At 45.3% G+C, this 14,176-nt stretch overlaps 1 protein-coding gene and 1 non-coding gene across 3 annotated transcripts in view; both read left to right on the top strand.

Annotated features, from left to right (window-relative positions):
- The first annotated feature begins 217 nt into the window (after positions 1-217).
- Positions 218-289, top strand: TRNAE-UUC (transfer RNA glutamic acid (anticodon UUC)). The gene has a single exon. It is a non-coding gene; the product is annotated as a tRNA-Glu (tRNA).
- Positions 290-4,358: 4,069 nt separating this feature from the next.
- Positions 4,359-14,176, top strand: part of MYO5C (myosin VC) — a 118,226-nt gene continuing 108,408 nt past the window's right edge. The window contains exon 1 of one of the 2 annotated variants that reach the window (XR_003436336.1): positions 4,359-4,555. Coding sequence is in view for 1 of the 2 variants with exons in the window: in XM_027123046.1 (XP_026978847.1) it covers positions 4,529-4,555 (27 nt within the window). In the remaining variant the exon portion in view is untranslated. The remainder of the gene's footprint in view (positions 4,556-14,176) is intronic. The other variant, XM_027123046.1, reaches the window with a different exon arrangement.

The raw sequence follows: 14,176 nt of genomic DNA, 5'->3' as shown, positions 1-14,176 counted from the left end.
CAACAGGGAAGACATATGGGAACATATGTTTATGTATGACTGATTCACTTTGTTATAAAGCAGAAACTAACACACCATTGTAAAGCAATTATACCCCAATAAAGATGTTAAAAAAAAAAAAAAGAATACATTGAGCTATACATTTATTATTTGTGCACTTTCTGTATATAATTTTATTCTTCAGTAAAATTTCTATTTAAAGAAAAAAGTAGGGAAATCCTTGGTGGTCCAGTGGTTAGGACTTGGCGCTTTCACCGCCATGGCCCAGGTTCAGTCCCTGGTCAGGGAACTAAAATTCTGCAAGCCATGCAGCATGGCCAAAAAAAATATATTTAAAAAATTTAAAAATAAAGAAAAAAGTAGTTAGACATTTGGATTCCTTTCTTAACTCTGAGGAACCACGCAGCTGTCCCTACCCACTTTATGCCTTTTCCTTTTTTTATGTTATTTTGAAAAATAAGTGTACAAAATTGAATTTACCATAATTCTCTTTTTCTGGCACCTATCGTGGTTGGTCCATGTCAAGCCCTTTTTCATATTTTTGGTTTCCCTTTTTTCTTTATACCCAGTCTCACTTCCTTCAACCTCATGAATATCCACTTTTATATATTTAATGGATGACTTTGCAAGTTATCATCCAACTTTTATTTACACATGCTGATATGCATGGACAACATATGGTATTGCAGTTTTGTGAGTTTAAAATATACATGTTCATTGCAGCACTATTTACAATAGCCAGGACATGGAAGCAACCTAAATGTCCACAGACAGATGAATGGATAAAGAAGATGTGGCACATATATACAATGGAATATTACTCAGCCATAAAAAGAAACGAAATTGAGTTATTTGTAGTGAGGTGGATGGACCTAGAGTCTGTCATACAGAGTGAAGTAAGTCAGGAAGAGAAAAACAAGTACCATATGCTAATGCATATATATGGAATCTAAAAAAAATGGCACTGATGAACCTAGTGGCAGGGCAGGAATAAAGATGCAGATGTAGAGAATGGACTTGAGGACATGGGGACGGGGGAGGAAGGGGAAGCTGGGGTGAAGTGAGAGTAGCATTGACATATATACACTACCAAATGTAAAATAGCTAGTGGGAAGCAACGGCATAGCACAGGGAGATCACCTCAGTGATTTGAGATGACTTAGAAGGATGGGATGAGGGGGTGGGAGGCAGGCTCAAGAGGGAGGAGATATGGGGACACATGTATGCATACAGCTGATTCACTTTGTTGTACAACAGAAACTAGCACAGCATCGTGAAGCAATTATACGCCAGTAAAGATGTGTAAAAAATAAAAAATAACAAAATAACAAAAAATACAGATATATATGACTTGTGCTAGACATCTATTCAGCATTGTTTTTTATATCTCTCAGAGTGGTATAGGTAGATCATGTCCATTCCTACCAGCAGCTGTACAGTTTTAGGTTGTATGTATACACTATTTTACTTATTCCTACCCCTTCTGATGGATATTTAAGTGTTTCCAACTCTTTGATATAGAACTGTGTTGTGATGAACATCTACATAGTTATCTCTTTGGGTGACTATGTGAGAATTTTTCTGCCTGAGTTTATTTTCAGTAAATATTCTCAAATTGCTCTCTTAAGTAGGAGGATCAGTACAGTCAGCCCTCCATATCCACAGGTTCTGCAAACACAGATTCAACCACCTCAGATCCAAAATATACACTTTTTAATTCCAGAAATTTCCGAAAAAGCAAAACTTGAATTTCCATGCTTCAGCAACTATTTACATAGCATTTCCATTGTATTAGGTATTATAAGTAATCTAGAGATGATTTAAAATATGCAGAAGGATGTGTGTAGGTTATATGCAAATATCATGCCATTATATCATTATATGAGGGACTTGAGCATCCAAGGAGTTTGGTATTCTTGGGTGTCCTGGGACTAATCCTCCCCCGAATACCAAGGGATGACTGTATAGTTCCCAACAGCTGTGTGAGCAAAAACGTTCTTGTTTTCTCACATCCTAGGCAGCATATGATGTTGTCCAACCTAAATATTGTTGCCAATGTGGATGTGAAGTGATCTCATTGTTTTCATTTTTATTTCTCTACTAATAAAGTTAACATCTCTTTATATGCTAACCAGCCATTTGAATATCCCCATGTGAAAATTGCCTATTCATTTCCTTTGCCAATTGTCCAATATTTAAAACAGGACTTCCTATCTTTTCTTTAACCAATTTACAGTAGTTTCTTATATACTCTAGATTAATATTCTAGATATTAATCACTTGTTTTTTAAATTGCAAATATATTTCCTAATCTGTCGGCTTTCTTTGCAAATGGTGTTCTTCACTGAACAGAAATCTTTCATTTTGATGACCTCAAATCCATCATTTCCTTCTATAGCTGTGCTATGTTGTATCTTAACTCATTCTTTCTTAACCCAACATTTAAAAGATATTACCCCTATATTTTTTCTAGTAATTTCCTCATTTTACTTTTAAGTTTTAATCATGAATCCATCTAGAGTTTATTTTTGAATGTACTGTTTGCCATGCACTTGCTTTTATTTTTATGTTTTTTTCATATAATGGCCCTTCTATTAAATAATCTTTCCCTTCCTCCTCTGGTTCTCCAGGCCACTACATAACGCAGGGTTCTGTTGGTAGTTTCCATTCTGTTCCATTATTCATTTTTCCATTCCCATGCCGGTGTCACACTGTTTTAATGACCATGGCTTTGTGATATCCCTTAATACACGGTAGGGCTAATCTCTTTGTTCTTTGTTTTGAGCATTGTCTTAATTATACACGGACTTTTATTATTCCGTAAAAAATATAAAATCACTTTACAATTCTCCAAAAGTCCTGCTAGGATTTTTTTTTAATTTATTTAATTTATTTTTTGGCTGCGTTTGGTCTTTGCTGCTGTGCGCAGGCTATCTCTAGTTGTGGCTAGCCAGTGCTACTTTTTTTTTTTTTTTTTTTTTAACATCTTTATTGGAGTATAATTGCTTTACAATGGTATGTTAGTTTCAGCTTCACAACAAAATGAATCACTTATATATATATATATATTCCCATATCTCTTCCCGCTTGCTTCTCCCTCCCTCCCACCCTCCCTATCCCATCCCTCCAGGCGGTCACAAAGCACCGAGCTGATCTCCCTGTGCTATGCGGCTGCTTCCCACTAGCTAACTACCTTACGTTTGGTAGTGTATATATGTCCATGCCTCTTTATCGCTTTGTCGCCGTTTACCCTTCCCCCTCCCCATAGCCTCAAGTCCATTCTCTAGTAAGTCTGTGTCTTTATTCCTGTTTCACCCCTAGGTTTTTCATGACATTTTTTATTTTTTTTAAATTCCATATATATGTGTTAGCATACGGTATTTGTCTCTCTCTGACTTACTTCACTCTGTATGACAGACTCTAGGTCTATCCACCTCATTACAAACAGTGCTACTCTTCGTTGCAGTGTGCAGGCTTCTCATTGCGGTGGCTTCTCTTTGTTGGCGAGCATGGGCTCTAGGCGCACAGGTTTCAGTAGTTGTGGTACGCAGGCTCAGTAGTTGTGGCTCACGGGCTCTAGAGCGCAGGCTCAGTAGTTGTGGCCCACGGGCTTAGTTGCTCCGCCCCATGTGGGATCTTCCCGGACCAGGGCTCGAACCCATGTCCCCTGCATTGGCAGGCAGATTCCCAACCACTGTGCCACCAGGGAAGTCCCCCTGCTAGGATTTTGATTCCAGTTGTATTAGGCTTATATATTAATTTGGGTACAATTGACACCTGTACAATGTTAAATATTCCCATCCATGAGAATAGCACGTTTCCCCATTTATTCGGGCCTTCTTTTATACCCTTGAAGAGAAATTCAAACACTTTCTCCACAAAGGCCAAGTGCATTTTTGTTAGTGGACACTTTATAGTTTCGTTTATATTTCAAATATCTTATTTTCTAACCAGTTTTTGCTCATACAAAGGAAACTTATTCACTTTAAAATCTGATTTTGAGTATAGTCACTTGGCTGAACTCTTTAACAAGTTCTAGTGGCTGATTCTCTTGGATTTTCTATGCAAATGGTTATATCCTCTGCTCTTTCCAATAAGCACGTTGAGACCCTTATAAGGGAGCTAAAACTTGGGTCGGGAACTCCTGGGAACACACCTGCTTCCTCCCTCGAGAGCCAGCGAATCCCGTGACCCGCGGGCTCTTGGCTGAGCGCTCGGCCCCCGCCAGGTGGACCCACTTCGCCGCGGGCACCCGCCCGGAGGAGGGGCGCCGCGCCCGCAGCCCCCGCCCCGCCAATCACAGCGAGGCCTCGCCACGGGCCGGGAATGACCAATCCGCGACTTCTCTCCTCCGGGGCCGCCAACGCTCTGCAAAGTTAGTCGGCTTCTGGGAAACTTCTTCCGCAAGATGGCCCAGCGCTGATTTGCGGGACCCGCAGCGACGGTTACCTGCCCCGGGGCCACAGAGCCGCCGGCCCAGCCCCCGAGCCTTGCACCTCCGCAGCCCTCGAGCTGTCCTCTCGCGCCCATGGCGGTGGCCGAGCTGTACACGCAGGTAGGCAGGGTGGCCCGACCTAAGGGAAGGAGCGCGGGAGGGAAGCGGCCGGGCGCTAGTGCTGACTGTACCTGGCGCCCGGGCCACACCTGTGCACCTGGCGCGCTCGCCGCGGGGAGGGGCCGCGGAGACAATGGGGGTCCGGGGAGCGTCGTACCCCCCGCCCCGCCGAGAGCTCGGGTCCCTATCGGTGGGGATGGCGCCCCCGGGAGCCTGGGTCCCCTCGGGATGGGAAGACCGAGTGCTAGGGGCTGCTTCTCCGGCCAGACCCGAGCTTCCCGGTGTCCAGGAGTTGCGGGTCCGTCCCTTCTCCCGCGCCACAGAGGGAATCAGACTTGCCCACGGAAACTCAGAAACCTCAGACACGGGCGAAGAATAGTCTGTAATCTTAACCCCTTGAACAACTCGGCACAGAAGCTCGGACCGCAGTATTCAGGACGCTTTCTAGAATTCCCGGGTCTTCAAAATACCTGCACGTGCACTTAAGTTCATCTGGTGCCTGAAGCTGCGGGTGCTTGGGAGTGCGGCCCAGGCCTTACCCGTAGTAGAAGTTGAGGGCTCCAGGGAATCCAGGGATCCTGCCACTGTAGTCACAGGCTCTTTACTCACATTTATAAGGTGCTTTACAGCTTATAAAAATACCTTTCACGTACACCCCGAGTCCGGGAATCACTCTAGAGCATTCCTCTGAAACCTCCTCTTCCCGCAAACGAGGACTCCCCCCGCTTCGCTGGGAAGGCCAGGATTCCCACATGGTGCCCAGAACCTTCTGAGATGAGCTTGGTTAATTATTTGGATAAAAAGTGTGAAAGTGGGGCTTCCCTGGTGGCGCAGTGGTTGAGAGTCCGCCTGCCGATGCAGGGGACACCGGTTCGTGCCCCAGTCCAGGAAGATCCCACATGCCGCGGAGCAGCTGGGCCCGTGAACCATGGCCTCTGAGCCTGCGCATCCGGAGCCTGTGCTTCGCAACGGGAGAGGCCACAACAGTCAGAGGCCCGTGTACCTCAAAAAAAAAAGAAAAAAAAAAAAGTGTGAAAGTGTTGGAAAAAATCCACTCGAATAGCCATAAAGCCAGATACTCCTGTACCCCAGTGGGGGAAATATATGGTACCCAGTATTCAGATAGATGAGACTAGAATTCATCCATTTCCCCTGACAAGTGCACTAGCTTTATAATAAAGAGACACTTTTGCTGTAGATATAAACCATGGCTGTAAATAATTTGTTTCAATGGTTTAAGTAAGCATTTTTTCTTCTACTTTGTTTAATTAGTTAACAGTACAAATACAAACTAACCGAACAGTATTTCCCCCTCTATTATCTAGAGTTCTAAATGGCAGTGGTAGAATAGTTTTACCAGTGAGAATGTGAGACATCAAATATCCAGCAGTGCTTCTTAGATCTTCAGCTTACTGGAGCTAAAAAAAAATTCTTGAAAAAAACTATTCTTGGATGATACTTTGGAGGTTGGAGGAAAATGCTGATTAATCCATTCTAAGTAACAATTTTTCCTGAAGCAAAAAGACACAGGTGTGAATACCCCTATCATAAAGTGACTCATGCCACAAATATTTATTAAATACCAACTAGGTACCAGGCACAATGTAGGAAAACTAATATGGAAGAGTTTTCTAGAGGTGAGCTTGGATGGACAAAGACTGAGAATCGCAGAGCCGGAAGAAGCCTTGATGGCCATCTCTACCCACTTTGTGTCCAAGTAAGCACCTGTGTCCAGGCACCTCCCTTCCCAGTGGCCCATTAGCCTCCACTTTGTCAGTTCCAGAGGTGGGAAGCTCCCCCATTTGTGTAGCTACCTGTTTAGGTTTTAGGGAACTTCTTTGTTAAAGAGTTCTTCCTTAAACTGACACAAAAATCTTAAGCTCTCTCCCTTGCTTCCCTACCACTCCCTCCCACACTCCCGAGTCTGCAGATCTAGCCATTAGTCTAAGTCAAAGTTTGTGACGGGGGAACCTTGGCCACAGTGAACCCACAGGAGTGCTCTGTTTCCCTGCACAATCTTAGCCACATAATGTTTAAAAACAACCTGAAACCCATTGCTGCACTCAGAGGCAAGTAGTCACCCTGTAGCAGGGTGATGGGTGGGCTGTCCATTCAGGGATCCGTGTGTGTGGCAGCCAGTTCCTGTGTGACATCCAGACCCACCCTGTGATCTGCCCGCTGCCCCACTCACCCACTTTACACTGCTGTTACCTGCCTGGCCCCTGTCTAATTTCCCTTCCTGCATTGAAGACAGGCATATTATCTCCCATAAAACATTTGTTTAGCACTTTTTATATATAAAACATTATGCTTGGGGAAGGTTAGAAAAAGAAAATGTAAATGATTAGTCTTGCCTCAGGGAGTTTTCTGATGAGTGAGAAATGAGAAATGTCAAGTAATTCAATCTGCTGAGGCCTGGAAGGCATGGAGGAGCCTGCTGGGGGATGGGGCTTAGCAGGGGAGAGTCGTGGCAGCCAAAGAGTTAGGTCAGGGCTTTATATTCCATTGAGGATTTTGAATGGGGATGACAGGATCCAGGGTGGTGTAAGTCAGATATGCCAGCGGTGACCATGAGACTCTGTGCCCATGGGAGAGAGGCTGGAGCCAGGTAGCTGAATTCTCAGGTCATCCTAAGTGCATGGGGAAAAAAATTAGGGCTGCAGTGTTAGACATGGAGGATGGAAGGAGCTCGCAGAGAGCATGGAGAGGTAGGTGAGAATGGGAGACGGCACTGGGGCGTGTGAGGAGGAGGGATGACCCAAGGCTGACATGAGGTTAGAGTCTGAAAGATCGAAGAGCCTGCTGTTGACACAGGGACTTCAGGAGGAGGAGATGTTAGGGAAGTCATGAGGCAAGGTTTGTACCTGCGGGGGTGGATGTGGGGAAGGGGCTTCCAAGGGAGAGTGCCCTGAGTGGTTGGAGGTTGGTATAGAAGATGGACCAGGAGTTTTCCCCATAGGTGGTGATTGAAGCCCAGGCATGAGGGCCTCATCAAGGGAGAGAAGAGGGCTAAGACAGGACACTGGGGATGCATCTGTTCAGGGAGGAAAGGAGGCAGAGGGGCCGCAGATGGAGCCGTCACAGGGAGGGGGACACGGGAGGCCTGGCACGGGAACCACAGGAAGAGAGGTTCTGAGAAAGGGGACACTCCGGAGGAAGTGTGTTGAGAGTAGTTGCTGCCAGTTGAAGTGTGAAACGACCCACCCCTTTTCAAAAGCTCTTTGGCAGCGTGCCTTAGAAACGTTCAGAGCATTTGCTACTGTTCAGCAGTGCCACTGTTTGAAATCTCTCTGAGAAAAACTGGTCCGGCCATCCTCTAATTGAGCCCCTCTGGAGGCCCCTGCCACTTTCAGACTCACTGACCAGCCGCAAGGCCCCGCCTCTCTATCTTCCCCCGCTGCCTGCCAGCTCCTACCTTGGCTCACCCTCTGCCCAACTTCTTGCCATCCTGCAGTGCATTCCCGCAGTGTCACCACTCTATGTCTGTTCTGCTCACCGGTGCCTGCACCTTTCAGATTCAATGTGAGCAGTGCCTCTTCTTCTTTCCTATTTTTTTTAATCAAAGTATAGTTGATTTACAATATTGTGTTAGTTTCAGGTATACAGCAAAGTTATTCATATTATTTTCCATGATAGGTTAATACAAGATATTGAATACAGTTCCCTGTGTTATACAGTAAATCCTTTTTGCTTGTCTATCTTATGTATAGTAGTTTGTATCTGTTAATCCCATACTCTTAGTTTATCTCTCCCTCCCCCGCTCCTTTTCCCCTTTGTAACCATAAGTTTGTTTACTATGTGAGTCTATTTCTGTTTTGTATATAGATTCATTTGTATTATTTTTTATATTCTACATATAAATGATATATAATATTTGTCTTTCTCTGACTTAATATGATAATCTCTAGGTCCATCCATGTTGCTGCAAATGGCAATATTTCATTCTTTTTTACTGCTGAGTAATATCTATATCTATATATACACAGTCCATTTTGTGTGATATATATATATATCTCACATCTTCTTAAACCAGTCGTTTGTTGATGGGCACTTTCCATGTCTTGGCTATTGTAACTAGTGCTGCTATGAACATTGGGGTACCTGTATCTTTTCGAATTAGAGTTTTCATCTTTTCTGGATATATGCCCAGGAGTGGGATTGCTGGATCATATGGTAGCTCTAAGGAACCTCCATACTGTTTTCCATAGTGGCTGCGTCAATTTACATTCCCACCAACAGTGTAGGAGGGTTTTTTCCTCCACACCCTCTCCAGCACTTATTAGCTGTAGACTATTTTCTTTTAATAAATAAATTTATTTATTTATTTATTTTTGGCTGCATTGGGTCTTTGTTGCTGCACGTGGTCTTTCTCTAGTTGCGGCGAGAGGGGGCTACTCTTCCTTGTGCGTGGGCTTCTCACTGTGGTGGCTTCTCTTGTTGTGGAGCACGGGCTCTAGGCATGTGGGCTTCAGCAGTTGTGGAGCACGGCCTTAGTTGCTCTGCGGCATGTGGGATCTTCCCAGACCAGGGCTTGAACCCATGTCCCCTGCATTGGCAGGTGGATTCTTAACCACTGTGCCACCAGGGAAGTCCCAGTTGTAGACTTTTAGATGATGGCCATTCTGGTCAGTATGAGGTGATACCTCATTTTGGTTTTGATTTGCATTTCTCTAATAATTAATTAATAATTATTAATTAATTGCTAGTCATTAGCAATGTCGAGCATCTTTTCGTGTGCCCATTGGCCATCGGTTTGTCTTCTTTGGAGAAATGTCTGTTGAGGTCTTCTGCCCATTTTTTGATTGAGTTGTTTGTTTTATATTGAGTTGTATGAGCTGTTTGTGTATTTTAGATATTAACCCCTTGTCAGTCACATTGTTGAGCAGTGCCTCTTCTGAGAAATCTTTGCAGCCAGCCCCTCCATCCAGGCACTTTTCATGATGACTTGTAACAGCTCCTTAACTCTGTCTCCCCTGTTGACCAAGGGTTTCTAGAGAACAGGGAGCAGTAGAGACTCAGTAAATGTTTGATGTGTGCATGCATGAATGAATGAGTTTTTTTGCTTTCAGAAAGAGCTATGGTCATGATGATGATGATGTTGATGATAGTTACTTTTATCTTATAGTCATTGAGTACTTCTTATGTGCCAGATGCCATCCTCAGAACTCTGTGAACTTTATCCTCAGAACGTCTTTCATTTAATCTGAATAAACAATGCCATGTGTTAGTTATTGCTATTCCATTTTTACAGATGGCTCAGGTTAAGTAAGTTGCCTAAGGTTACATAGAAGCGATGAGCTAGGATTAAAACCTATCTTCTTGATACCTCCTACTCTCACCACCTTATTCAACGACCTTATCATCTTCCTTCTCTTCAAGGGATCTGACCTTTCCCCCAACACACAGAGGATTTTTGGAAAGTCCATTCATTTCATAGCTGCCTCCTCCGACATCTGGTTATTTATCAGATTATTCCTTCTAATAACTAAAATGGAACCAACCCCAATGTCCAGGAAGAGGGCTAGAGTTACGTGAATTATAGATAGAAGAATAGAATAGTATAAAGCCATAAAAAATGCTACTGTGAAGAGTTCATAACAACATGGGAAAATGTTTATGTTACGTGGAAAATGATGGCACAAAAATGCATCTGCTCTGTGATCATAAACATATAAAATATGCAAAGTAAGAAGACCATGTGTATCAATAACAATTCAGCAGTCAGTTCTATAGCTGCAGAGAAGTCAAGGAGGATGAAGGCTGAGGAAGCGTCATGGGATTTGGCCACCAGGAAGTCCTTGGCATTGCTTCTCTTTTAGTAGAACTGTGCGGGAGAGAGGGGACAGCTGGGCATGGTCACAGGCTGAAGGGATGGAACTGGTGGAGGAATGGAATCTGAAGATTTAAGAAAGGCACCAGGCATGGAATAGCTTCAGAAGGTAATGGTGGACCTGAGGCTGGGTGGCAGGAGTTGAAAGACATGGAGCTCTTTAGAATGAGCTGTGGGCAGGACTGAGAGCTTGAGGAGAGTGATGATACCACCAACTTTTCCTCTTACAGCATCATTCCAGACCCTTCACCATCAAGGCCACCACCCTCTGGGTGAATTTCAGTTCCTTGTGCCCATCTTTGTGGCAGTATTCTCTAGATCTGGTCTGCTCAGCCAGAGTACCGTGGAACTCGTGGAGCTGCAGCCTCCTGTGAGCGGCCCTCAGTGCAGGCGAGCATTAAGTCAGTGTTCTGTTTGTTTTAAGCAGAGCTGCTACATGCTGCCCCTGGAATGCACATGCACGATGGCTGGGACTAAGTCTTGGTTCTGCTAACTGGATGACATTGAGCAAGTTACTTAATTTCTCTTGAGTTTCCACACCCGTAGAATGGATTTAAGTCTTACCAGTCATTGTAAGGATTAAATTACCTGTGTAAAATCCTTAGCACAATATCTGACACATAAGGCTTAATAAAAGTTAGTTGTTTTTTATATTGATGCTATTGTAATACAGTTAATTTTTGGTACCTAACTATTGGACTTCACATTTATTCCTTTTAAATTTTCCGTCTTGTTGTTTAGTGTTTAATGTTCTGCAGCTTGTCAAAACCTTTTTGAAGCTTTTTAAAAACCTTTTTGTATCTTGATCATCTTTAGCTGATCATTTTATCTGCATATTTGATACACATGTGTTCTGGTTTTTTATCTAAGATACTGGTGAAAGTGATGAATGGAGGGTGAGGCGGTAGAGCTGTATAGCATGCCTCTAAAGACCTTTCTAATTAACCAGAACTCAGGTTTTAGCCACAGATTCACAAATCATATTATCCTTCACCCATCTCTTTCTCTTCCTTGTGCTTGAGGAACTCACAAGACATCTTCACAGAAATTCTGTGGAAACTCCGATATGCAAGGTCAAGAGAAATGCAGTCCAGGGCCTCTGTCTAAAATAAGGTCAAAGCTCAGTTTAATAACGTTCCATTTAGCTATTCTAAGCAGCTTTTAGATTTCTATATGACATTAACCACCCTGGAAAATTAGGTTTTTCTATTTCTACTATATACGGATAGTTCAAAAGAGTAAAAAAGGGACATAAAGACTAAAATACCAAGTTTATTGGTGCAGACTACTTGGAATTTGAGTTTTTGTTCAGTAGATGTTTTTATGGAGTGCTAGCCGTGGGGAAATCGTTGTATTGAGTTCCAGGGCACAAAGACAAAGCTCTTGAAGCTCACATGCCAGTGGGGGAGATGGGAAGCTACCTGAAAGCTGGGGAGGGAGCAGAGAGCGCTAAAGAGGAAGCATCCAGTCCTGCCTTGGGGCGGGGAGGGTGGTGGGGGAAGTACCGCAGGTGGGAATCCTGAGCTGACTCTTGACTGCTCAGAGCAGTTTGCTCACAGATGGGGAGAGGAGGGATGGCACTGGGGGTGGAAGGAACAGAAGTGCAGAGCAGAGAGCCAGGAAGAGCTTGGCATGTTCTAGAAACTGCTGGTGGTTTGGGTGGCAGCACGCAGAGGATGGATTGAAAAGAAGGTGAGGCCTGAGTAGGAAAACTGGCCAGGACCATGGTTCCCAGGCCTGGATGTTCATCAGAATCCATCAGGGGGAACTTTCATCTTGCTGGGCCCCACCCACGGGAATTCTGATTCAGGTGTGGGTAAAGGAATCTGTCTCTCCACGGAAACCGGTACTCAGCCTGGTTGAGGAAGCACTCCGCAGGTTGCGGTACCCATCAAGAGAAGATTGGTGGGCGCAGCATAGGGGGAGCTGATTGATGGCCATGGCATTGCGGGTGGATGGGGCAGACAGGTGAGACCTGTTTACGTATAGGCGTCCTAGCGCCTGATAACCATATGATTGTTGGGGGCTAAGGGAAGGAGGGAGAGGGTGTCCAGCGCTGTCCCAGTTTTCTGATGTGACGGGTAGGGGAACTGAGGAGGAAGATTGTGTGTGGGGCAGGCATAATGATCACTCAAGCTTGGGATTTGTGACTGTCAGAGGACATTTAGGGGCTGACGTCTGGGAGACAGTTGGAAATGTGGTCTAGACCCACTGAGAGATCTGGGCTGGAGGCCTCAGTGGTGCACAGGTGCCAGGGCAGTCGTGGAAGCTGCGGGAATGGGTGAAACTCTCCAGAAACAGCCCGTCATGAGGAGAGGCCGGGAGGGATCTAGGGAGACACGGGAGGAGGCTGGGGAGCTGGGAAGGCCTGGAGGAACGAGTGAAGAGAAGAGAGGGAGCGTGGTGTCGCTGCCCTGGCCTGGCTGACGGAGAACATGGAGACCCCCTTCCAGTCCAGAGAGTGGCTAGGAGAAAACCCCTGTCATCCCATACGCCATGTAAAGTCTCCAAGCCATTTCTGTGGCTGTTGCCGGTAGACCCCTCAAATAGGCGGGAGACATGAGAAGATGCTACTCTGGTTGTATCTGAGCGTGTGGGGTGGGTGGGTTTGGCCTGTTCCTGAGGACGTGGCCCTTCCTCTTGAAGCCTTTGCCACATTCCGGAGCCTTCCCGGATGTGGATGCACCCTGATCTCCCTCCACAGGGGAAGATTCCCAGGACAGGCGTGGGCGGCAGGCCTCGCTGCTCTCCTGGCCCTGCTGCAGGCAGCCCCCGGAGGGCTTGGCAAGTGACCTGAGTTAGGAGGCTCCTGCCCCACAGGAAGGAGCCACCCTGGGGAGGTCCTATGACCTCATGTCGTTTGTCCAGACACTGCAGTTAGCTCTCTCTCCGGTTTGAAGCATTGCCTTGTGGGTTGAGGAATGTGAGGCAGAAGGGAGGGACCGAATGGGTGTAACTGAGGTGGAACCAGGTAAACTTGGGCATGTTTACTTACCAGGCTGGGTCTCAGCTGCCGGGCCCTAAATGGCCGACAGCCTTGCCGGCAGAGGCATCAGGCCTGGCGGGGTGTGCGCAGCCTGGAGAATCCGGGGCTGAGGAAGCCATTTGTGTTCACGCCAGAAGAGAAGCAGACTTTTGGTTCCATACGTCCTAATGCATTTAAGGCTACTTTTAGCTGAAACAGACCAGCCTGTGCGCTCTCAAGTAGATGGCTGCAGTTGAGAGTTCAGGATTATTTTCAGAGCCAGACTCATTTAATTAACAAGTAGTTCAAAGAAGGAGTCCCAAGCTCTGGTTCCGTGGAGTCGTGGCCTTTGAGGTTCTCTGTGTGGTATTTGGTGAGTTATTGACCTCTCTGGGCTTGAGTTTGGGGATCAGGAAAACAAAGGCCTTGGGTTAGCTTAGTGACTTGCATCACTTCTCAGAGCCTCAGGTTTCCATGGAAGGGCCTGAGAGACCTCAGCTGCAGAACATGGTGGGCTACCACCATTTCATTTGAAGCAAGCTTTGAAAAGAACTTTGACAGCTTGGAGTAGACAATCTCCTGGGACCCTTTCAGCTATAAAATTCTGTAGTGGCCAATTCTTGATAAATGAGGTATTCCCAATTATCATAAAAATATTATCCTATAAAAAAGTATTAATGATTTCAGCTTTATGAGGTTCGCAATAAATACTTTCAAGAGCAGACCTGACATGGAAAATAGTCGTCCATGGCAACAAGTGTGTGTGGAGTTTGGGTGTGTGTGTCTGTGTGCTTGTGAGGCTTCTCTCCACCTATTTGCATGGGCG

This window comes from Aethalodelphis obliquidens, unplaced genomic scaffold (genome assembly GCF_003676395.1).
Source record: "Aethalodelphis obliquidens isolate GAN/ISIS:26980383/991018 unplaced genomic scaffold, ASM367639v1 scaffold26, whole genome shotgun sequence".
Lineage (NCBI taxonomy): Eukaryota > Metazoa > Chordata > Mammalia > Artiodactyla > Delphinidae > Aethalodelphis > Aethalodelphis obliquidens.
The sequence above is the reverse complement of the archived record's forward strand: the minus strand, read 5'-3'. Positions and strand labels throughout refer to the sequence as shown.